General features: G+C 42.1%; 1 protein-coding gene across 6 annotated transcripts in view; it reads left to right on the top strand.

Annotated features, from left to right (window-relative positions):
- NKIRAS1 (NFKB inhibitor interacting Ras like 1) overlaps window positions 1–21234 on the top strand; it is a 47278-nt gene that overhangs the window by 14201 nt on the left and 11843 nt on the right. For 5 of the 6 annotated variants that reach the window (XM_053903856.1, XM_019422947.2, XM_019422946.2 and 2 more), the window contains one exon: window positions 16262–16503. In XM_053903856.1, coding sequence (XP_053759831.1) covers window positions 16262–16503 — 242 coding nt within the window. Of the gene's footprint in view, window positions 1–12803; window positions 12934–16261; window positions 16504–21234 lie in introns of those variants that run through there. The other variant, XM_019422945.2, reaches the window with a different exon arrangement.

The following is a 21234-nucleotide window of genomic DNA, read 5'->3' as shown; positions in this document are numbered from 1 at the left end:
CTGTGTGTCACATTTTGGTAATTCTCACAATAGTTCAAACTTTTTCATTATTATTATTTTTGTTATCTTGATGTACAATCAGTGGTGTTTGATGTTACTCTTATAATTGTTTTGGTACTTCATGAACGGTGCCCATATAAGACAGTGAACTAAATAGATAAATGTTGTGTGTGGTCTGACTGTTCCACCAAATAGGCTGTTACCCCATCTCTCGCCCTCTCCTCAGACTTTCCTATTCTCTGAGACACAACACGATTGAAATTAGGCCACTTAATAACCCTACAGTGGTCTCCAAGTGTTCGTATGAAAGGAAGAGTTGCACATCTGTCACTTTAAATTAAAAGCTAGAAATGATGAAGCTGAGTGAGGAAGGCATGCGGTAGCTGAGACAGGCTGAAAGCTAGACCTCTTGCACTAGTTAGTCAAATTATGAATGCAAAGGAAAGTTCTTGAAGAAAATTAAAAGTGCTGCTCCAGGGGCGCCTTGATGCCTCAGTTGGTTAAGCGTGCCAAGTCGTGATCCCGGTTCAGGTAATAATCTCAAAGGTTCTTGGGACTGAGCTCTGTGTTGGGCTTTGCACTGACAGGGTGGAGCCTGCTTGGGATTTTCTCTCCTCCTCCTCCTCCTCCTCCTCCTCCTCCTCCTCCTCCTCCTCCTCCTTCTCCCCCTCCCCCCCTCCTACTCCTCCTCTTCTTCTTCTTCTTCTTCTTCTTCTTCTTCTTCTTCTTCTTCTTCTTCTTCTTCATCTCTCTCTCTCTCTCTCTCTCTCTCTCTGCCTGCCCCTCCTCTGCACTCTCTCTTTCTTCTCAAAATAAGTAAACTTTTAAAAAAAGTGCTGGGGGGGCGCCTGGGTGGCTCAGTCGGTTAAGCGTCCGACTTCAGCTCAGGTCACGATCTCACCGTCCGTGAGTTCGAGCCCCGCGTCGGGCTCTGGGCTGATGGCTCAGAGCCTGGAGCCTGCTTCTGATTCTGTGTCTCCCTCTCTCTCTGCCCCTCCCCCGTTCATGCTCTGTCTCTCTCTGTCTCAAAAATAAATAAATGTTAAAAAAAAAAAATTTAAAAAAAGTGCTGGGGTGCCTGGGTGGCTCAGTTGGTTGAGTGTCCAACTTCAGCTCAGGTCATGATCTCACAGCTTGTGAGTTCTATCCCCGCATCAGGCTCTGTGCTGACAGCTCAGAACCTGGAGGCTGCTTCAGATTCTGACTCCCCTTTTCACCTCCCCTTCTCGTGCTCATACTCTGTCTGTCTCAAAAGTAAACGTGAAAAAAAAAAAACCTGCTGCTTCAGTGAACACGCTCATTGCCTTAGTGCTGATATGGGGAAAGTTTTAGTGGTCTGGATAGAAGATCAAAGTAGCCGTACAGCAGTCCCTTAAGCCAAAGCCTAATACAGAGCAAAGCCCTAACTCTTCAATTCTGTGAAGACAGAAAAGGTGAGGGGGCTGCAGAAGAAAAGTTTGAAGCTAGCAGAGGTTGTTGGTTCAAGAAGTTAAAGAACACGTCTTTATAACATAAAAGTGCAAAGTGAAGTATCAAGTGTGGTTGTAGAAGCTGTAGCAAATTATCCAGAAGATCTTGCTAAGGTAACTAATGAAGGTGGCTACACTAAACAATAGATTTTCAGGGGCACCTAGGAGGCTCAGTCGGTTGAGCGTCTGACTTCGGCTCAGGTCATGATCTCACGGTTTGTGAGTCTGAGCCCCGTGTCGGGCTCTGTGCTGACAGCCCAGAGCCCGGAGCCTGCTTCGGATTCTGTGTCTCCCTCTCTCTCTGCCCCTCCCCCACTCATGCTCTGTCTCTCTCTCTCTGTCAAAAATAAATAAACATGAAAAAATTAAAAAAAAAAAAAAGCAATAGATTTTCAGTGTAGATGAAACAGCCCTATGTTGGGAGAAGATGCCGTCTAGGAGTTTCATAGTTAGAGAGAAGAAGTCAATGCCTGACATCAAAGTTTTCAAAGGACAGGTTGACTCTCATTAGGGACTAATGTGGCTGGGGCCTTTATGTTGAAGCCAATGTTCATTGACCATTCTGAAAATCCTAGGGCCCTTAAGAATTAGGCTAAATCTACTCTGCTTGTAATCTATAAATGGAAAAACAAAGCCTAGATGAGAGCATATCTGTTTACAACATGGTTTACTGAATAATTTAAGTTCACTGTTGAGACCTGCTCAGAAAATAAAGACTCCTTTTAAAATATTATTCATTGACTATTCATTGACCAGTCACCCAAGAGATCTGATGGAAATGTACAACAAGATTAATGCTTTTATACCTGCTAATACAATATTCATCCTGTAGCCCATGGATCAAGGAGTCATTTTGACTTTTAAGTCTTACTATTTAAGAAATATATTTATTTTGTAAGGTTATAGCTACCATAGGTCATGATTCCTCTGATGGATCTGGGCAGAGTATAGGTTGAAACTTTCTGGAAAGGATTTACCATTCTAAATGCCATTAAGAACATTTATGATTCATGGGAAGAGGTCAAAATACCAACTTTAACAGGAGTTTGGAAGAAGTTGATTCCAACCCTCAAGAATGCCTTTGAGGGGTTTGAGACTTCAGTGAGAGAAGTAACTCTGGATGTGATAGAGCAAGAGAACTAGAATTAGAAGTGGAACCTGAAGATGGGGCTGAATTGTTGCAATCTCATGGTAAAACTTTACTGATGAGAATTTGCTTCTTCTGAATGAGCAAAGAAAGTGGTTTCTTGAGATAGAATCTACTTCTGTGAATGTGCTGTGAAGATTGTTGAAATAACAACAAAGGATTTAAGAGTATCACATAAACTGAGCTGATAGAAGCAGCAGCAAGGGGGCACCTGGCTGGCTCATTTGGAAGAGTGTGTGACTTTTGATCTGAGCATTGTGGGTTTAGCCCCACATTGGGTGTAGAGATTACTAAACAAACAAAAACAGGGTCGCCTGGGTAGCTCAGTCGGTTGTGTGTCCCACTTCGGCTCAGGTCATGATCTCACAGCTCGTGAGTTCGAGTCCTGTGTCAGGCTCCATGCGGACAGCTTGGAGCCTGCTTTGGATTCTGTATCTCCCTCTCTCTCTGTCCCTCCCCGGCTCATGTACTATCTGTCTGTCTGTCTGTCTCTCTCTCTTCCCTTCAGAAATAAATGTTAAAATTTTAAAAACAAAACACAGCTTAAAAACAAGGTTTGAGGGGAATGAATCCAATTTGTGTGTGTGTGTGTGTGTCTGTCTCTTTTTTTTTTTTTTTTTAAGATTTTATTTTTATGTAATCTCTGTACCCAACATGGGGCTCGAACCTACAATCCTGCGATCAAGAGTCGCATGCTCTACCAACTGGGCCAGCCAGGTGCCCCAGACTGACTCCAATTTTTGTAAGAAGTTCTGCTGTGGGTAAAATGCTATCAAACAGCATCGCATGCTACAGAAAAACTCTTTGTGAAAGGAAGAGCCATTTGATGTGGTATACTTCATTGTTGTCTTATTTCAAGAAATTGTCACAGCCACCCCAGCCTTTAGCACACTGATCAGTCAGCAGCCATAAACATTGAGGCAAAACACTCCACCATCAAAAAGATTACAGTTCCCTGAGCTGTAATGGTGATGGTTAGCATTTTTTGGCAAGAAAGTATTTTTTAAAGTGTAAACTTTTTTTAGACATAATGCTATTGCACACTTAATTGACCATTGTACAGTTCTCTGAAAGGGAGAGAACTGTATATGCACAATGATCTCCAAAGGCCAAAGGAGACAGAAGACTGAAGCAAAAGGCCAACAAGTTCAGCTTGACAAGAAATTGTTTACTAAAGGGACTAGCAGACAGAAATGTGTCTTGGGTAGCTACAAGTAGGTCTCTGCAACCCCACCTCCCATAAGACCTGCTTTTACAGCCCTAGCGGCTGAGGAGTACAGGCTGGGAGACCACCTGGGAAGAAATGTTTGAGAATCGTAGTAGTATCTCCAGAGTAGATCAAGGATGTTATGCCCCAAGGATATGGTTAAATAGAAAAAGTGTGCGTGGGGGGTGGGGAGGACTGTGCTTAAGAAGGCTTCAGATCACAGAGCGGTCATCATGGCAGATTTGTCCAAGATGGTGTTAATTTGGTTCACACCTTGCGCCTCTCCAGTCTGGCTCTTGTAATCTCCCATGCCCACCTCTTTTGCAGTATTCCCTGAGCCATCAGAGAGGGGCTCTTGGCAGTAGGTTTCTTTACCAGACTGTGTTCAAGTTGAAGACCTAAACCACAGCAGCAAACAGCAACAGAAGAGACCTATGAAAGGGGAGCAAACCACATATATAGCATGAATCCCATTGTAAACCGTCCATGTATGTCCATGTCCATTGTAGAAAAGGGTTTCCTTCACCAGGACAAGAGAAGCAGCAGGATAAGGATAAAAGAATAAATGTTTAGTAGGTACTTGTCTGGGGAGATCCTCTCCCTCTATTGAGAAGATTCTAGTACCTTTGCCCTCTGTCAGGAGCACAGAGGTGGCCTGAGGTACATGAACAGGAGGGACCTATCAGACATGTTGCCCAAGGACCAAAGAGTCTATCTGTACATGTAAAATTCAAGGTGCTGCAAACAACCATGTTAGGTAACTAACTAGAGTGCCTTTCGGTAACAGTGCCTGTCTGGAATTTGTTATGTTGACTGTTTTGGCCCCTTCAGCTGTCTGAGACATTTCTCACACTCTAATAAGAAATAGCCTATCCATTCTGGGGAAAGTTGTCATTCTAACCCCGTTCAAGTGCCCCTTTGCCCAGGAGGATGGGCTGAGCAGTCTGGAGCCACAGTTGTCTCTGGGCTGCTGTGAACTCAGCAACCAGCCTCTCAGGCCTCATTTTCTGGATGGCACTAGCCCTAGGCATGCTGGTTTTGGTACCTAACCATGAGTATGGGGTGGTGCTACAGCTAGTCTCTGTCAAATTTAACAAGTGTGTGGCTTCTGGCAAGGCTTGTCCATCCATGCAACTGTGGTATCTGTAAGAGAGTTCTTAGTTGAGCTTTAAGAATGCCATTCGAGGGGTGCCTGGATGGCTCAGTCACTTAAGCATCTGACCATCTGACTCTCGACTTCGGCCAGGACTTGATCTAAGGGTTGTGAGTTTAAGCCTTGCGTTAGGCTCTGTGCCAGGCATGGAGCCTACTTAAAAAAAAAAAAGCCATTCTTTCAGTTAGCCTGGTGGTATGTGGATTGTAGGGTAAATGAAACCACCAATGTATATATATTTTTTTAACCTAATTTATTTATTTATTTATTTTTAAATATGAAATTTATTGTCAAATTGGTTTGCATACAACACCCAGTGCTCATTCCAACAGGTGCCCTCCTCAATGCCCATCACCCACCCTCCCCTCCCTCCCACCCCCCATCAACTCTCAGTATCAGATTTTAAGAGTCTCTTATGGTTTGCCTCCCTCCCTCTCTTTCTCCCCCCGCCCCTTCCCCTCACCCCTGGTCTTCTGTTAAGTTTCTCATGATCCACATAAGAGTGAAAACATAAGGTGTCTGTCTTTCTCTGTATGGCTTATTTCACTTAGCATCACACTCTCCAGTTCCATCCACGTTGCTACAAGAGGCCATATTTCATTCTTTCTCATCGCCAAGTAGTATTCCATTGTGTATATAAACCACAACTTCTTTATCCATTCATCAGTTGATGGACATTTAGGCTCTTTCCATAAGTTGGCTATTGTTGAAAGTGCTGCTATAAACATTGGGGTACATGTGCCCCTATGCATCAGCACTCCTGTATCCCTTGGGTAAATTTGTAGTAGTGCTATTGCTGGGTCAAAGGGTAGGTGTATTTTTAATTTTTTGAGGAACCTCCACACTGTTTTCCAGAGCGGCTGCACCAGTATTCCCACCAACAGTGCAAGAGGGTTCTTGTTTCTCCACATCCTCTCCAGCATCTATAGTCTCCTGATTTGTTCATTTTAGCCACTCTGACTGGCATGAAGTGGTATCTCAGTGTGGTTTTGATTTGAATTTCCCTAATGAGGAGCGATGTTGAGCATCTTTTCAATGTATATTTTCATAAGCCCAGTCCTACATATCATGTCCAGGGAAATGTGTTCCCCTATCACAATCTATCCTTCGAGGATATCTGTACATGACACTGAGTTCTAGGGCATTGATGGTGGCATTAAAAAAAATGTTTATTTTTTATTTTTGAGAGAGAGAGTGTGAGCGTGGGAGGGGCAGAGAGAGGGAGGGATCCCAAGTGGGCTCTCTGCTGACAGCAGTGAGCCTAATGTGGGGGCTCCAACTCACAGTGAGATCATGACCTGAGCTGAGTTCAGACACTCAACCGACTGAACCACCCAGGCACCCCTGATGGTGGCATTTTGATTGGCCCTTTTATAGGGAAGGGCTTACCTGAGTCCAGTGGCTGTATCCACACAAGTTAGAGTGTTGTTTTTCCCTTGATTCATGGGTAGACGGCTAATATAACCAATTTGGCAGTCTAAAACCACTTGGATCACATGATGTATGTGTCCTGTGTGTGGAACTGTCCTAGGTCTCATGGGAGCAGATCAGTCAGTTACTGATGGCTGCTAGTATGTCAATATAGCAAAGGGGCATGCCAGCTCCCTTTGCTAGGTTCCAACCCACCTTAGCACTGCAATGCCCAGTGTGTTTATAAATACATAGGGCCAATTCTGAACTTTGTATGGAGGTAAGGCCCCTGGTTTTTGCTGAGGTGTCTGCCTCAGTATTCCTAGTGGGTGAGACAGGCCTATGTGCTGAGACATGGAAAATAGTTTGGGAGGCAGCAGGGTCCTATATTCCACATATCCTTCCATAACCCCCCCCATAATGGTTTCAATAAAATTTTCCATTCATCCCGAGCTCATTGGGCCTTTATAGACAGCCCGGCTATCCATGCAGAGGGTAAGGGGTCAAGATTCATGCATACATGCCATCCAGGCAGCTGTCAGTTCAGCCCATTGGCTGCCTTTATTATCTCCAGTCTCAAACAGGATAGTATCAGTCGGGTTGGATTGCTACCGTAGCTCAGTGACTAGGATTCCTTGTAGGGGAGCCACCCATACGCCAAACAGCTTCAGGAATAAGTTTTGTGCTTTCCTTTACTTGTCTGGCGGTCTCTCTGTAGGAGGCTCTTGGGGGATCATTAAAGGTTTCCTATTCTACTGGCTCCATGATACCATGTAATTCAGCTCCTAGGGGACTAGTGGGGTGGACACTCTGTTGTTGTAGGTAAGCATGCCATTTTTGCAATGTAGGGGCTTGTGTTATGGCAGTTTCATTCTTGTAAATGTACCATCTAGCCCCCCTTTATAGGCAACCCAGTTGGACAGTTACTGGAAGAGTGGCAGTTAAGGGCTCCACTTGCTGAAGGGCCTTATAGACCCCCCCCATACTTGTTCAATAGGAAAATATTGTATCTTTATTCCCTTGCAGAGTTGTGACCCAAAGTTCAACAGTTAACTTCCCATGCTGCCAAAATGCCCAACTCATCCCATTTAGTGGTCACGTTTAGGGTCATGGAAATACTAGTAAAGTAATTTCTTGTGGCCTGTGCTTGAACAACTAAGAGCTTGGTCAAAGCCAGCTTGATGTTCTTCTACCCGATGCCAGTGGGCTTCCTTTTTTACCAGATGGTATAGAGAGTGCAGGCATTTTGCTAAATTGGGCTAGAGGCCCTCCAGTACCCCACTGGGAACACTTGCAGTTGCTTAATGTCTTAGAGATGGGAAATTATTGAATCTGGTCAGTCACAGAGCCCAGTATAAGAAGCCTTAACCTGACCAAGTAACCTGCCAGAACTTTACTGCTGGTCCAGGGCCTTGTACTTTTTCTGTGGATTGATGGCACATCCTTGCTTGTTCACATGAGTGTAGAGATTGTTCAGGTAAGACTAACAGAAGTTTTCAGGAGTTAGAGTGACATCATTCATACGATGAAACCTTTTAACTGTGAATAGTGGTCGATATAAAGACAAAATATGAGCAGTCTTACCATGACAGGTAGTGGGGCTGTGCAAATATCCTTGTGGCAATACCCGGAATGCCCATCGTCAACCGTCCCATGTGACTCGGGATGTGAAGGAATACTAAAAGTGTTGGCTAGGGCGCCTGACTGCTGCATTTGGTTAAGTATCTGCCTCTTGATCTCGGCTCAGGTCATGATCTCGTGGTTTGTGAGTTGGATGGAGCCCTACATCGGGCTCTGCACTGATGTGTGGAGCCTGCTTAGGATTCTGTCTCTCCTTCTCTCTGCCTCTCCCCCACTTGTGTGATCTCTCTCTCTCTCTCTCTCTCTCTTTCTGTCTAAAAAATAAATAGGGGTGCCTGAGTGGCTCAGTCTGATTAAGCATCTGACGTTGGCTTAGGTCATGATCTCACAGTTCATGGATTCAAGCCCCTTGTCTGGCTCTGTGCTGACAGCTCAGAGCCTAGAGCCTGCTTAGGATTCTGTGTCTCCCTCTCTCTGTCTGCCCCTCCCCCACTTGTGCTGTCTGTCTGTCTGTCTGTCTCTCAAATATAACATTTAAAAATAAACAACCAAACAAAGTGTTGGCTGATTCCAAAGCCATATGGTAAGAGCCTACACCATATACCATTCAGCGATTTGGGTAATATTAGGGATAGCAGCATGTATTTAGTTCTTTATAATCAGTGGTCATTCTCTAGGTGCCATCTGGTTTCTTCACAAGCCATACAGCCCTATAATAGGGATTTCGTGCTGGCTTGATTATTTAGTGGTAGGTATATCCTCATATCCTCCTAACAACCAGTATTGCTTTACATTGACAACTTGGGGAGGGGGTAACACAGGATCCCAATTTGAATTTCCCTTTAAGACAGTTTCAATTACCCTAATTCGAAAGTGAAATTCTCCTACGGAGTTTTGTAGTGTTTTTTCCCAGGAGAATATCTATGCCGAATCTGGTCTCCAGTATTGATTGCAAAACTGAAAACCTCATATGGAGCAGTTGTGCTTATATTCTCAAGCGCACTCTTGTGCCCATCACCCTTACGCTTTTCCCTCTATAATTATCAGTGACTGCCTAGGTCCCTGAGTGACATTCTGGATTGCCACAAATTAGGGTGCATTCTGCTCTGATATCCACTGAGGCCATGGCTTTTTGCTTATTTTTTGTGTCCACGAAGTTGTGAACTATACTTGGGGCCTCTGGTTGCCCCCTAGGCTCTCACATGGAAGCAATCTTGGTCCCAACCCTGGTCTCTCAGGCAGGGGTGTTCCCAGCCCCTGTAAGAAGTCACCTGTGGCCGGACACCTGGGTGGCTCAGTAATTTGACCATCCGACTTTTGATTTTGGCCCAGGTCATGATCTCACACTTTGTGAGTTTGAGCCTTGCATCAGGCTCCACACTGACAGTGTGGAGCTTGCTTGGGATTCTCTCTTTGTGCCCCTCTCCTGGGAGTGAGTGCATGGGTATGCTCTCTTTCTCAAAATAAGTAAATAAATAAACTTAAATTTAAAAAAGTCACCTATGGCTTAGTTTTTTTTTTTTTCTTCCAGAGGTGGCATGGAGGGCAGTGGCCTAAATTGCTCAGCAGGAGTAAATTTCTTCCATAAAGCCACTAGAACGTCATTTGGTTGGCAGTCTTTTCTCGGTTTATGCCCACTGCCTGTAGGTCATGCCATGTTTGCTTTTGGGTTACCCTAATGGTGCCTTTGTTTTAGATTAACCTTATTTTTTTTTCATTTATTTTTTTAATGTTTATTTGTTTTAGAGAGAGAGAGAGAGGGAGAGACAGTGTGAGCAGGGGAGGGGCAGAGAGAGAGAGGGAGACACAGAATCTGAAGCAGGCTCCAAGCTGTCAGCAGAGCCTGACGGGGAACTCGAACTCGCAAATTGTGAGATCATGACCTGAGCTGAAGTCAGATGCTTAGCCAACTGAGCCACCCAGGCGCCCCTACCTTCTTATTTCTGATAAGTTTAATTGCATATATTATTTAGAATTTTTAACCCTCAGAAACCTTAATTTCTAATAAAAACTTAAGAAGTAAGCAATTGTGAGCTGTTATACCAGCATTCTTTAAATTTATGATATAAATTTAAATTTATGATTTCATAATTTCTGGAAGCTTGTGCCTTTTAAGCTTTTCAATATAGCATTAACACATCTTTTAGTTCCTCTGGAATAAGCCAGAAGTAGATAAACCTGTGTTTAGTAATGTTTCATTATTTGATTAGCAAATGATCTAGATATTTGATGAAATTAATTCATCACTTAGCAAAACTTTAAGGTTTCAAGGTACCAAGTGGATTTGGGAAACTAATTAAAAAGTTTACCTAAAACTTTTTTTTTCTTAAGTTTATTCATTTATTTTGAGAGAGCGAGCAAGCGGGGGAGGGTCAGAGAGAGTGAGAGACAAAAATCCCAAGCAGGCTCCCTGTTGTCAGTGGAGACCCCAACACAGGGCTCAAACCCACGAACTGTGAGATCATGAGAGCCGAGATCAAAAGTTGGATACTTAACCAACTGAACCACCTAGGCACCCCTACCTAAAATTTTTTTTATCTACTCAGTCTGTCTGTTCTTACCAATTATGTCTAGATTACCTGTGAAAATTTCATGAGACATCAGACAAAATCAACCATCATTCTAAGTCATTTTTGCTGACAAACTACAGTAGATAAACATGAACTTAACTAGTAAATTTGATTATTTAAATTGTTTGATGTTGAAAACTCTAAGGATATGCCTGTTGTAATTAAGCCAACTAACTTAAAACTTTTTTTTTTAAACAAATTTTAGCAATACTCTCCAGAGGTGGAAAATAGCACATAACACATACATACAGATACATGTGAATACACACAGAGACTTTATAGCTTCTGTTTTAAAATGACTGTCATGAAATAGGTACAAAACTCACTCATAAATCTAGGAGCTAAATTTATTTTTTGGTAGATAGAATAAGGTAAGGTAACCTGTCTAGATGGCTTAAACTTTTTCCACTTATATTTGGAGAAGACACTTAAGATTTGTATGTCTATTTATTTGTTCATTCAGCTTCATGGGCTGAGCATGAAGCCCAATTTGGGGCTTGAACTCAGAAATCTGAGATCAAGACCCTGAGATCAAGACCTGAGCAGAGATCAAGAGTTGGACACTTAACCGACTGAGCCACCCAGGTGCCACAAGATTTGTATGTCCTTTTAACAGCGAGAAAACCAAATTCTAATTTTGCACCAGCTTTTGATATTAAAGTAAATTCATTTTAGTCTTAGCCAGCTTGACCACACAATTCCTTGTCAAATATTCTTTTCCACAAACCTTCTACAACTTTCTACATTATGATTTTGTCATTTTTTTCTCTTGAGACCATTAGATGCTTTTTAGGACAAAATTACTTTTTTATTCTCCAACAAAAAAGCGTCTCCATTTCTCATACCTTCTACTGAAAACACATCCTACGTTACTGGCATACAAAAATGTTTCCCATGAGTTCCGTGGTTTAGCATCCCAGTCTGGCTTCAAATGATGGCTATAATCTTAGGTCACTGCATTTTATGTCCCATAAGACACACAAAGTGATAACAGTGAAGCCTTGATTTGTGTATCCTGGGTTTAGATATTATCTACCAAGTTAGAAGCCAAAAGGGATGTGGATAGTCTCCTTTCCTTTTCCAATTGTAATTCTTTTTCCAACTGCCTTATTTCCTTTCTGCCACTAGCTAGGCATTGTTGGCCACCCCGAAGGACCCAGAGGAGTGGCCAACCCACCACAGCCACTGCTTGGTGGCCTTCCTTACCTCAGTGGGTCATGTGACTTTCTAATAGCTCTAATCCATTTGGCATTTTCAGGGTGTCCCTGTATTCCTGCAACAGTCCACAGGCATCAAGCAAACCAATTATGCCTTCCCACGTCAATGTGGTTGCCCACCCCAGGGTTTCCCCCAACAAAAACTTCATTCCTTGCCCATTTTTCGGTCTCTGGGCTGCTCCTGGCTGGCTTGCCAATTGTTCTATGAAAGGGAAGTATATGCAGAATGATCTCCAAAGGCTAGCGGAGCCATAAGACCGAAGAAAAAGGCCAACAAGTCCAGCTTGACAAAAAATGGTTTATTAAAGGGACTTCTGAAGAGTAGTCCCTCTTCGGTGGCTCTAAGACAAATAGATTTCTGCATCTCCACCTTCCATAAGACCTGCTTTTATAGTCCTAAAGGCTGAGGAGTACAGGCTGGGAGACCACCTGGGAAGAAATGTTTTGAGAATCATGTCTCCAGAGCAGATCAGGTTGTTATGACCCAAGGGTGTACTTAGGTGTGAAGCGTGTGGCTCAGCAAAAAGAATGAGGTAGGGAGACTGCTCTAGAAGGCTTCAGATCACGGAATGGTCGTGATAGATTTGTCCAAGATGGCATTAGTCTGGTTCACACAATAATGTAACATAACTTTTATATCCCCTGGGGAATCCAAAAAATTAATGAGACTGACTTTATTGTGATACTCACTTTATTTTTTTCCCTTCAAATTTTTTTAATGTTTATTTATTTTTGAGACAGAGAGCACTAGCAGCGGAGGGGCAGAGAGAGAGGGAGACACATAATCTGAAACAGTCTCCAGGCCCTGAGCTGTCAGCACAGAGCCTGATGTGGGGCTCGAACCCACGAACCGCGAGATCATGACCTGAGCCGAAGTCGGACGTGTAACTGACTGAGCCACCCAGGTGCCCTTCCCTTCAAATTTTTATTTTAAGTTGATTTATTTATTTTGAGAGAGAGTTGGGGAGGGGCAGAGAGAGAGACTGAGAATCCCAAGCAGGCTTCATGGTGTCATCACAGAGCCTGATGCAGGGCAGAACTCCTGAAACTGACATAATTGACCTAAGCTGAAACCAAGACTGAGCTTAACCAACTGAGCCACCCAGGCACCACTGTGATACCAACTTTATTTATTGGTCTGGAATGGAACCAGCAATATTTCCAGGATATGTCTGTAATGTATGTATGTTTTATTGGGATAGGATGTTATCTACATGATTTTATTTATGGATATAGTTCATATTTAAATATGAAGATAGTTCCTGGGACCCTACCATACCTACCCTATAAGCTTTTCTACTATTCATTAACATACAAAGTATTATCTTCCCTTAGTTCCCTTATCAACAAATGATTCTTGAATACTCACTGTGTACACAGAATGGTTCGTTTCTCTCAAGGATGTCCTAGGCTACTGGAAGAGACAAAACTTGCACAAATGGAGTGAAGGAAATTGCATTTTAAAAGGATCACTCAGGCCAGGGGCACTGGCTCATTCAGTAGAGCATTGGACTCTTGATTTCAGGGTTGGGAGTTCAAGGTTCATGTTGGGTGTGAAGCCTACTTAAAAATAAATAAATGATTAGGGCACCTGGATGGCCCAGTACATTGAGCATCCGACTTCAGCTCAGGTCATGATCTCATGGTTCATGAGTTCGAGCCTGCATTGGGCTCGTTGCTGTCAGCCTGTCAGTGCAGAGTCCGCTTCAGATCCTCTGTCCCCCTCTCTCTGCCCTTCCCCCACTTATGCATGTGTGCTCTTGCTGTCTCCCTCTCTCTCTCTCAAAAAATAAAACATTTAAAAAAATGAATGAATGAATGGATCACTCAGGCCAGAAGAGAACAGAAAGTAGGACATCAGTTATGAAATGAGTTCATTCATTCATTCAGCAAACATTTACTAAGGGCTTTCTGTAAGTCAATTTTGTTCGTCCTCAGAGCTATAAAGACAGACTAGCCCCAGTCCTGGCTTTCAAAGAGTTTACACTCTCTGAGCTTTTGAGGAGACAGATAAGGAAAGATTTAAGTATAAAGTCACAAGGCCCAGCAGAAACAGAAAGTTGGGAAGGGGATAATCAGGAAAAGATCCACAGATTAGACATTTCAATGAAGTCTAGGAAGGATACAAGGTCTTTTACCAGGTGTTTATAGAGCTTAGTAGTTCAGATAAAGATAAACCAATGGGAATGAAGGAGGCAACCGATTAAGCAGGTGTTTAGGCAGAGAGTGGCTAATTTTTTTTTAATAACTTTCACCCACTTTCCTTGGTCAGTGAGAACTCTGAAGACTGCCCAGGTGGATGGGATCAAGGGAAGAAAGCAAGGAGGAGGAACAGGTATGGGGAGGAAAGATAAGTTTTGTTAGTTTGAAGTACTTGCATAACATTCACATATAAATGCCCACTCCGTATTTGGGAACTAAAGCCTGGTGCTCAGGCCTAGACTGGACATGTCAATTTTTGAGTCCCTTAAACAGACCCTGGAAATACTGGAAGTTTTACAGAAAAAAGGCAGCACAGTTACCCCAGGTCCAGTCTTTGGCTCTGATGGGGAAGAAAATGGAGCTACTTAGTTGTTCAAGCTATTTTTAAAATCAGCATTTAGGGGCACCTGGGTGGCTCAGTCGGTTAAGCAACTGACTTTAGCTTAGGTCATGATCTTGCAGTTCGTGAGTTTGAGCCCCGAGTCAGGCTCCGTGCTAATGGCTCAGAGCCTGGAGCCTGCTTCGGATTCTGTGTCTCCCTCTCTCTCTCTGTCCCTGCTCATGCTTTGTCTCTCTTGCTCTCAAAAATAAACATTAAAAAAAATTTTTTTTAAATAAATAAAATCATCATTTAAATTCTCCAATTTTGGTACTAAGTTCTTTGGTAACAGTTACTTTATTTTTTTATTTTTGAGACAGAGAGAGACAGAGCATGAATGGGGGAGGGTCAGAGAGAGGGAGACACAGAATCTGAAACAGGCTCCAGGCTCTGAGCTGTCAGCACAGAGCCCGACGCGGGGTTCCAACTCACAAACTGCGAGATCATGACCTGAGCCGAAGTCGGCCACTTAACCGACTGAGCCACCCAGGCGCCCCAACAGTTAGTTTTTAAAAATATGTAATTGTGGGGGCACCTGGGTGTTTCAGTTGGTTAAGCATCCGACTTTGGCTCAGGTCATAATCTCGAGGTTTGTGGGTTCGATCCCTGCGTCAGGCTCTGTGCTGACAGCTTGGAGCCTGGAGCCTGCTTCAGATTCTATGTCTCCTCTTTCTCTGCCCCTCCCCTGTTTGTGCTCTGTCTCTCTCTCAAAAATAAATAAACATTAAAAAGAAAAAAGTACATAATTGTGGGGCACCTGGGTGGTTCAGTCTGTTGAGCATCCAACTCTTGATTTTGGCTCAGGTCATGATCCCAGGGTTGTGGAATTGAGCTCCATATCAGGCTCCATACTGAGTGTGGAGTCTGCTTGGGATATTCTCTCTCTCTCTCTCCCTCCCCCCCCCCCCCCGCCACATTCTCTTTCTCTAAAATAAATAAAAGTTAAAAATAAATATATGGGAATGCTAGCTGGTGCAGCCACTCTGGAAAACAGTATGGAGGTTCCTCAAAAAACTAAAAATAGAACTACCCTACGACCCAGCAATTGCACTACCAGGTATTTATCCAAGGGATACAGGTGTGCTGTTTCAAAGGGACACATACACCCCCATGTTTATAGCAGCACTATCAGCAATAGCCAAAGTATGGAAAGAGCCCAATGTCCATCGATGGATGAATGGATAAAGAAGGTGTGGTATATATATACATGGAGTATTACTCGGCAATCAAAAAGAATGAAATGTTGCCATTTGCAACTACATGGATGGAACTGGAGGGTATTATGCTAAGTGAAATTGGAGAAAGACAAAAGGCATATGACTTGACTGATATGAGGACTTTAAGAGACAAAACAAATGGACATAAGGGAAGGGAAACAAAAATAATATAAAAACAGGGAGGGGAACAAAACAGAAGAGACTCATAAATAGGAGAACAAATGGTTACTGGTAGGGGTGTGGGAGGGGGGTTGGGCTAAATGGGTAAGGGACACTAAGGAATCTACTCCTGAAATCATTGTCACACTATATGCTAATTTGGATGTAAATTAAAAAAAAAATAATTAAAAAAATAAATTTAAATTAAAAAAATTAAAATATAGAATAATGTCATTGCCAAATTTTTATTTCTACTTATATTTCTATACAGAAGAAATATTTTTCAATACCTCTTTGTCCATTCAGTATAACAACTACCTTTTACTTTTAAAGAAGTTAGTAAATGGAAATATGATTCTTACATATAGTAAATAGGGAAACTTCTAGAAAGCCAACTAATAAAAGTATAAGAAAATACCCAACAATTGGTACTGAGTTCTCCAAAAAGAATAATTTTTTCTTTATTGAGGTATATTGGACTTAATGTCTTGTTAATTTCAGGTGTACAGTATAATGGTTCAATAAAAGAGTGATTTCTTTTTAATCCTAGGAATGGAAGATTGTGAAACAATGGAAGATGTATATATGGCTTCAGTGGAAACGGATCGGGGAGTAAAGGAACAGTTACATCTTTATGATACCAGAGGCTTACAGGAAGGTGTGGAGCTACCAAAGCATTATTTTTCATTTGCTGATGGCTTTGTTCTTGTGTACAGTGTGAATAACCTTGAATCCTTTCAAAGAGTGGAGCTTCTGAAGAAAGAAATTGATAAGTTTAAAGACAAAAAAGAGGTAAGTAGTTTTGTTAAAAATGTTAACTATGAATTGCAATACTATTTAAATTGTAGCTTGGACATTTGGGCAGTTAAAATATTTTAATAGTATAAAATTGTATTCATAGTATCTGTAATTGTCATAATATTTTTTCTTGGCCCAGAAAATACGGGATTAAATGAGTTCATTCAGGACCTGCATTTAACTTTCTGCTTTTGCATGTTACTGTGTGCAGGCTGAATTTTAGTGACACTATATCTCAAGTACTACACAGTTCACTTCATATTGTTTGGAATCACTGTTTCCTAGGGCTCTCTTTGTCTCATTGGCTAAACAGGATTCTTGTTTTCCGCCTTACAAAAAGAAAAAAAAACACTAAAAAAAAACCAAAAAAAAAAAAAAGGAAGAAGAAAGAAATGGAAAAAAAAGATTGGATTCTACTCATTTACCGTTTAGAGTAAGATCCTTACCAAGGTCTGGCTTACGTGTATCCTTTGCATCTTTATCATTTTGTTCCTGTTACTGCACTCTGGGGACACTGGTCTACTTTTTGTTTTTTTCCACATGATGATTTTGTTTCTCTGTTAAGTCCTTGTTAATCAGTTGCTGGTTCCCCTCCCTGGAACTCTTATCTGCAGGTAGATTTTTCTCCATATCTTCACTTAGCTGACTCCTTATCATCTAAGGAACCATATAATGTTAGCAGCACTGGCTAGATGTTCTTAACCTAGAAATTTTAAGAAATAATAGAGATCCAGGGCATCTGGGTGGCTTAGTTAGCTGAGCATCCAACTTCAGCTCAGGTCATGATCGTGGTCTGTGAGTTCGAGCCCCATGTCAAGCTCTGTGCTGACAACTCAGAGCCTAGAGCCTCCTTCAGATTCTGTGTCTCCCTCTCTGTCTCTCTGCCTCTCCCCCGTTTGTGCTCTCTCTCTCAAAAATAAATACACATTAAAAAAAAATTGAAAACAAAAAAACCCCAAAATTATAGAGAGATCCCTTACACAGTTCCCCTAATGCTAACGTTGTATAAAACTAGTTAGCATTTATTTATTTATTTATTTAATTTTAATTTCATTTATTTATTTTTTAAAATTTACATTCAAATTAGTTAGCATATAGTGCAACAGTGATTTCAGGAGTAGATTCCTTAGTGCCCCTTACCCATTTAGCCCATCCCCCCTCCCACACCCCCTCCAGTAACCCTCTGTTTGTTCTCCTATTTATGAGTCTCTTCTGTTTTGTTCCCCTCCCTGTTTTTATATTATTTTTGTTTCCCTTCCCTTATGTTCATCTGTTTTGTCTCTTAAAGTCTTCATATGAGTGAAGTCATACGATTTTTGTCTTTCTCTGTTTGCACTTAGCATAATACCCTCCAGTTCCATCCACGTAGTTGCAAATGGCAAGATTTCATTCTTTTTGATTGCTGAGTAATACTCCATTGTGTATATATATATACCACACCTTTATCCATTCATCTGTCGACGGACATATGGGCTCTTTCCATACTTTGGGTATTGTTGATAGTGCTGCTATAAACATGGGGGTGCATGTGTCCCTTCGAAACAGCACACCTGTATCCCTTGGATAAATACCTGGTAGTGCAATTGCTGGGTCGTAGGGTAGTTCTACTTTTAGTTTTTTGAGGAACCTCCATACTATTTTCCGAGTGGCTGCACCAGCTTGCATTCCCAAAAACTAGTTACCGTTTATGCAGTCAAGATACAGAACATTTGCATCACTGCAAGGATCCCTCCTGTTATCCTTTTTTGTCACACCCACTTTCTTCCCATCCCCACCCCCTCTTAATCCCTGACTAATCTGTTTTCCATTTCTATAACCTTGTCATTTTAAGAGTGTTAACATAGATGGAATGATATGTATGTAACTTTTTGGTATCAGCCTTTTTCACTCAGCATAGTTCTCTTGGAGGGTCATCCAAGTTATTGCATGTATCAGTAAGTAGTTCATTCCTTCTTATTGCTGAGTGATGTTCCAGGGTGTTTATGTACCAGAGTTTGTTTAACCATTCACTTGTTGAAGGACACCTGGGTTGATATTTTATTGTTTTGAATACTTATTTGCTTTGTGAATAGATCATAATCACTAGGTTCAGTTTTCAAAAGACATAGAGGCATCTAATGAATGCTGTCCTCACACCTGTTTCCCATTTTTCCCAGCTAAACAGATAAATTCTGTTACTTTTTTTCTGCGGTATCCTTCATATTCTCCTCCCTGCCCTCCGAAAGTTGAAAGAGTGGCTCAATGTGCACTCCTATTTGATACTTGAATCTTGGCTCTGCTTCTCAACTTACTGCCTCAGTTTCCTTAACCATAAAATAGGGATAATAATAGTACCTTTCTCAGATGGTTGTTAGGGAGCTTTAAGAAACACATACAGGGGCACCTGCGTGGTACAATCGGTTAAAGATCTGACTCTTGGTTTCAGCTCAGGTCGTGATCTCAGGGTTTTGTGAGTTTGAGCCCCCTGCCTTTTGGCCTGTGCGCTGGCTGACAGTGTGAGCCTGCCTGGGATTCTCTGTCTTCCTCTCTCTCTGTCCCTCCCCCACTGGCACTACCTCTGTCTCAAATAAATAAATAAACTTAAAAGACATTCATTCAGTGAATGCTTATTGAACAACTACTGTGTGCCTGGCATTGTTTTAGGTAAGGCGCAGGGAATACAATAGGCAGCAAAATAGAGTTCCTGTTCCCATAAACCTTCTGATTTGGGAGTGGGAGAGAGAAAGACAGTGAGTGAATATATATTATGAAGAGTGATGCTGTGTAGAAAAGTAAAGTAGAGCGGGATGCAAGGGTACTATTTTCTTTTTTTTTTTTTTTTAACGTTTATTTATTTTTGAGACAGAGAGAGACAGAGCATGAACGGGGGAGGGTCAGAGAGAGAGGGAGACACAGAATCTGAAACAGCCTCCAGGCTCTGAGCTGTCAGCACAGAGCCGACGCGGGGCTCGAACTCACGGACCGCGAGATCATGACCTGAGCCGAAGTCGGACGCTTAACCGACTGAGCCACCCAGGCGCCCCAAGGGGTACTATTTTCTGTAAGGTGATCTGGGAAGGCCTCCCTGATAAGGTGACTTTTAGCAGAGATTTGAAGGAAGTGAGAGAGGAAGCCAAGCCCATCTGGAGGAGGCGTGCTCCAGGTGGAGGCACTAGCTGGGGCTAGGGTCTGGAGAAGTTTGCATGTCATGTTCAGGAACAGCTGTGAGGCCAGAGTGGGCTAGGAGGAGTATGGGAGGAGATGAGGGCAACACTTAGCATCACAAGCCATTGGTTTTGAGCAAAGGAAAGACCTATCTCGCTTAGGTTGCATTTATTTATTTTCATGTTTGATTTAAAAAATTGAATAGGTCACGTTTGCTCATGGTTCAGAAATAAAAATGATCTATAAAAAGGGCCATTGTGAGCTCTAGTTTCCCACTTCTGTCCTCAATCATCAAGTTCCTTTATCTCAAGCATTCTCTTCATTCATTCATTCATTCATTCATTGTAAACTCTATGCCCAATGTGTGGCTTGAACTCATGACCCCGAGATCAAGAGTCGCATGCTCCACTGAGCCAGCCAGGCATCCCTCAAGTATGCTTTTTAGATATTTTACCACTTGTTTTGGGGCTTTATTCTAGCATTTCTTTTTTCTTTCTTTTTTTAATGTTTCATTGTTTATTTTTGAGAGAGAGAGAAACAGAGTGTGAGCGGGGGAGGGACAGAGAGAGAGAGGGGGAGACACAAATCTGAAGCAGGCTCCAGGCTCTGAGTTGTCAGCACAGAGCCTCATGCAGGGCTTAAACTCACAGACCACGAGAGCAGACCTGAGCTGAAGTCAGATGCTTAACCCACTGAGCCACCCAGGTGCCCCTCAACGTTTCTTTATGTAAATACAAGTAAATAGGAATATACATATAATTCCCTCCCCGACCTTCTTACACCAAAGATAGCATAATGTTCTGCACCTTGCATTTTTCATGTAATGTATCTTGGAGTCCTTTCCATATCAGTACTCAAGATTCCTTTTTTTTTTTTTTAAACTGATGGATACTCATTGTGTGATAGATCATACTTATTTAACCAGTTCCAAATTGGTGGACACTTGGGGCTATTTTATAATCATTTGCTATTATGAACTATGGTACAGTGAACAATGTCTCACGTTTATTAGTTTGTATGCTTTAGGGTATAGTTGTAAGATCAGCTGAAATGGAGCTCTTGAATCAAAAGATACATTGCTAAATTACTTTCCATATCAATGGTATCAAAATGCCGGTTTTGCAGTCTTGACAACAGTGTGTGCTTGTGGATCCTGTGAATCTTCTGGGTGAGAGGCACTGGGTGGCTCAGTCAGTTAAGCATCTAACTCTTGATTTCAGCTCAAGTCATGATCTCACAGTTCATGAGTTTGAGCCCTGTGCCACTGATAGTGCAGATCCTGCTTGGGATATTTGCTCTCTCTTTCTCTCTCTCAAAATAAATAAACTTAAAAAAAAAACTTCTGGGTGAAGATGGTACTTTATTTCATTTTCCTTAATATGAATAAGGAAGGCTAAGCATCTTTTGACTTGTTTTAAAATATTCACTTTGGCTGCTGTGTTGACAGTAGACGACATAGGGGACAAGGTGAGAAGCAAGTTTTGTGAAATGGAATTGTTCTGGAGCACTTAAAACAGTTACCAGTTGGAGAGTTGAGAAGAAACCAACAAAGGAGCCTAAGAAGTGGCCAGTGAGATAGAA

This window comes from Panthera pardus, unplaced genomic scaffold (assembly GCF_024362965.1).
Source record: "Panthera pardus isolate Hobbes unplaced genomic scaffold, ASM2436296v1 HiC_scaffold_16, whole genome shotgun sequence".
Taxonomy (NCBI): domain Eukaryota; kingdom Metazoa; phylum Chordata; class Mammalia; order Carnivora; family Felidae; genus Panthera; species Panthera pardus.
This window is presented reverse-complemented; position numbering and strand designations above follow the sequence as displayed.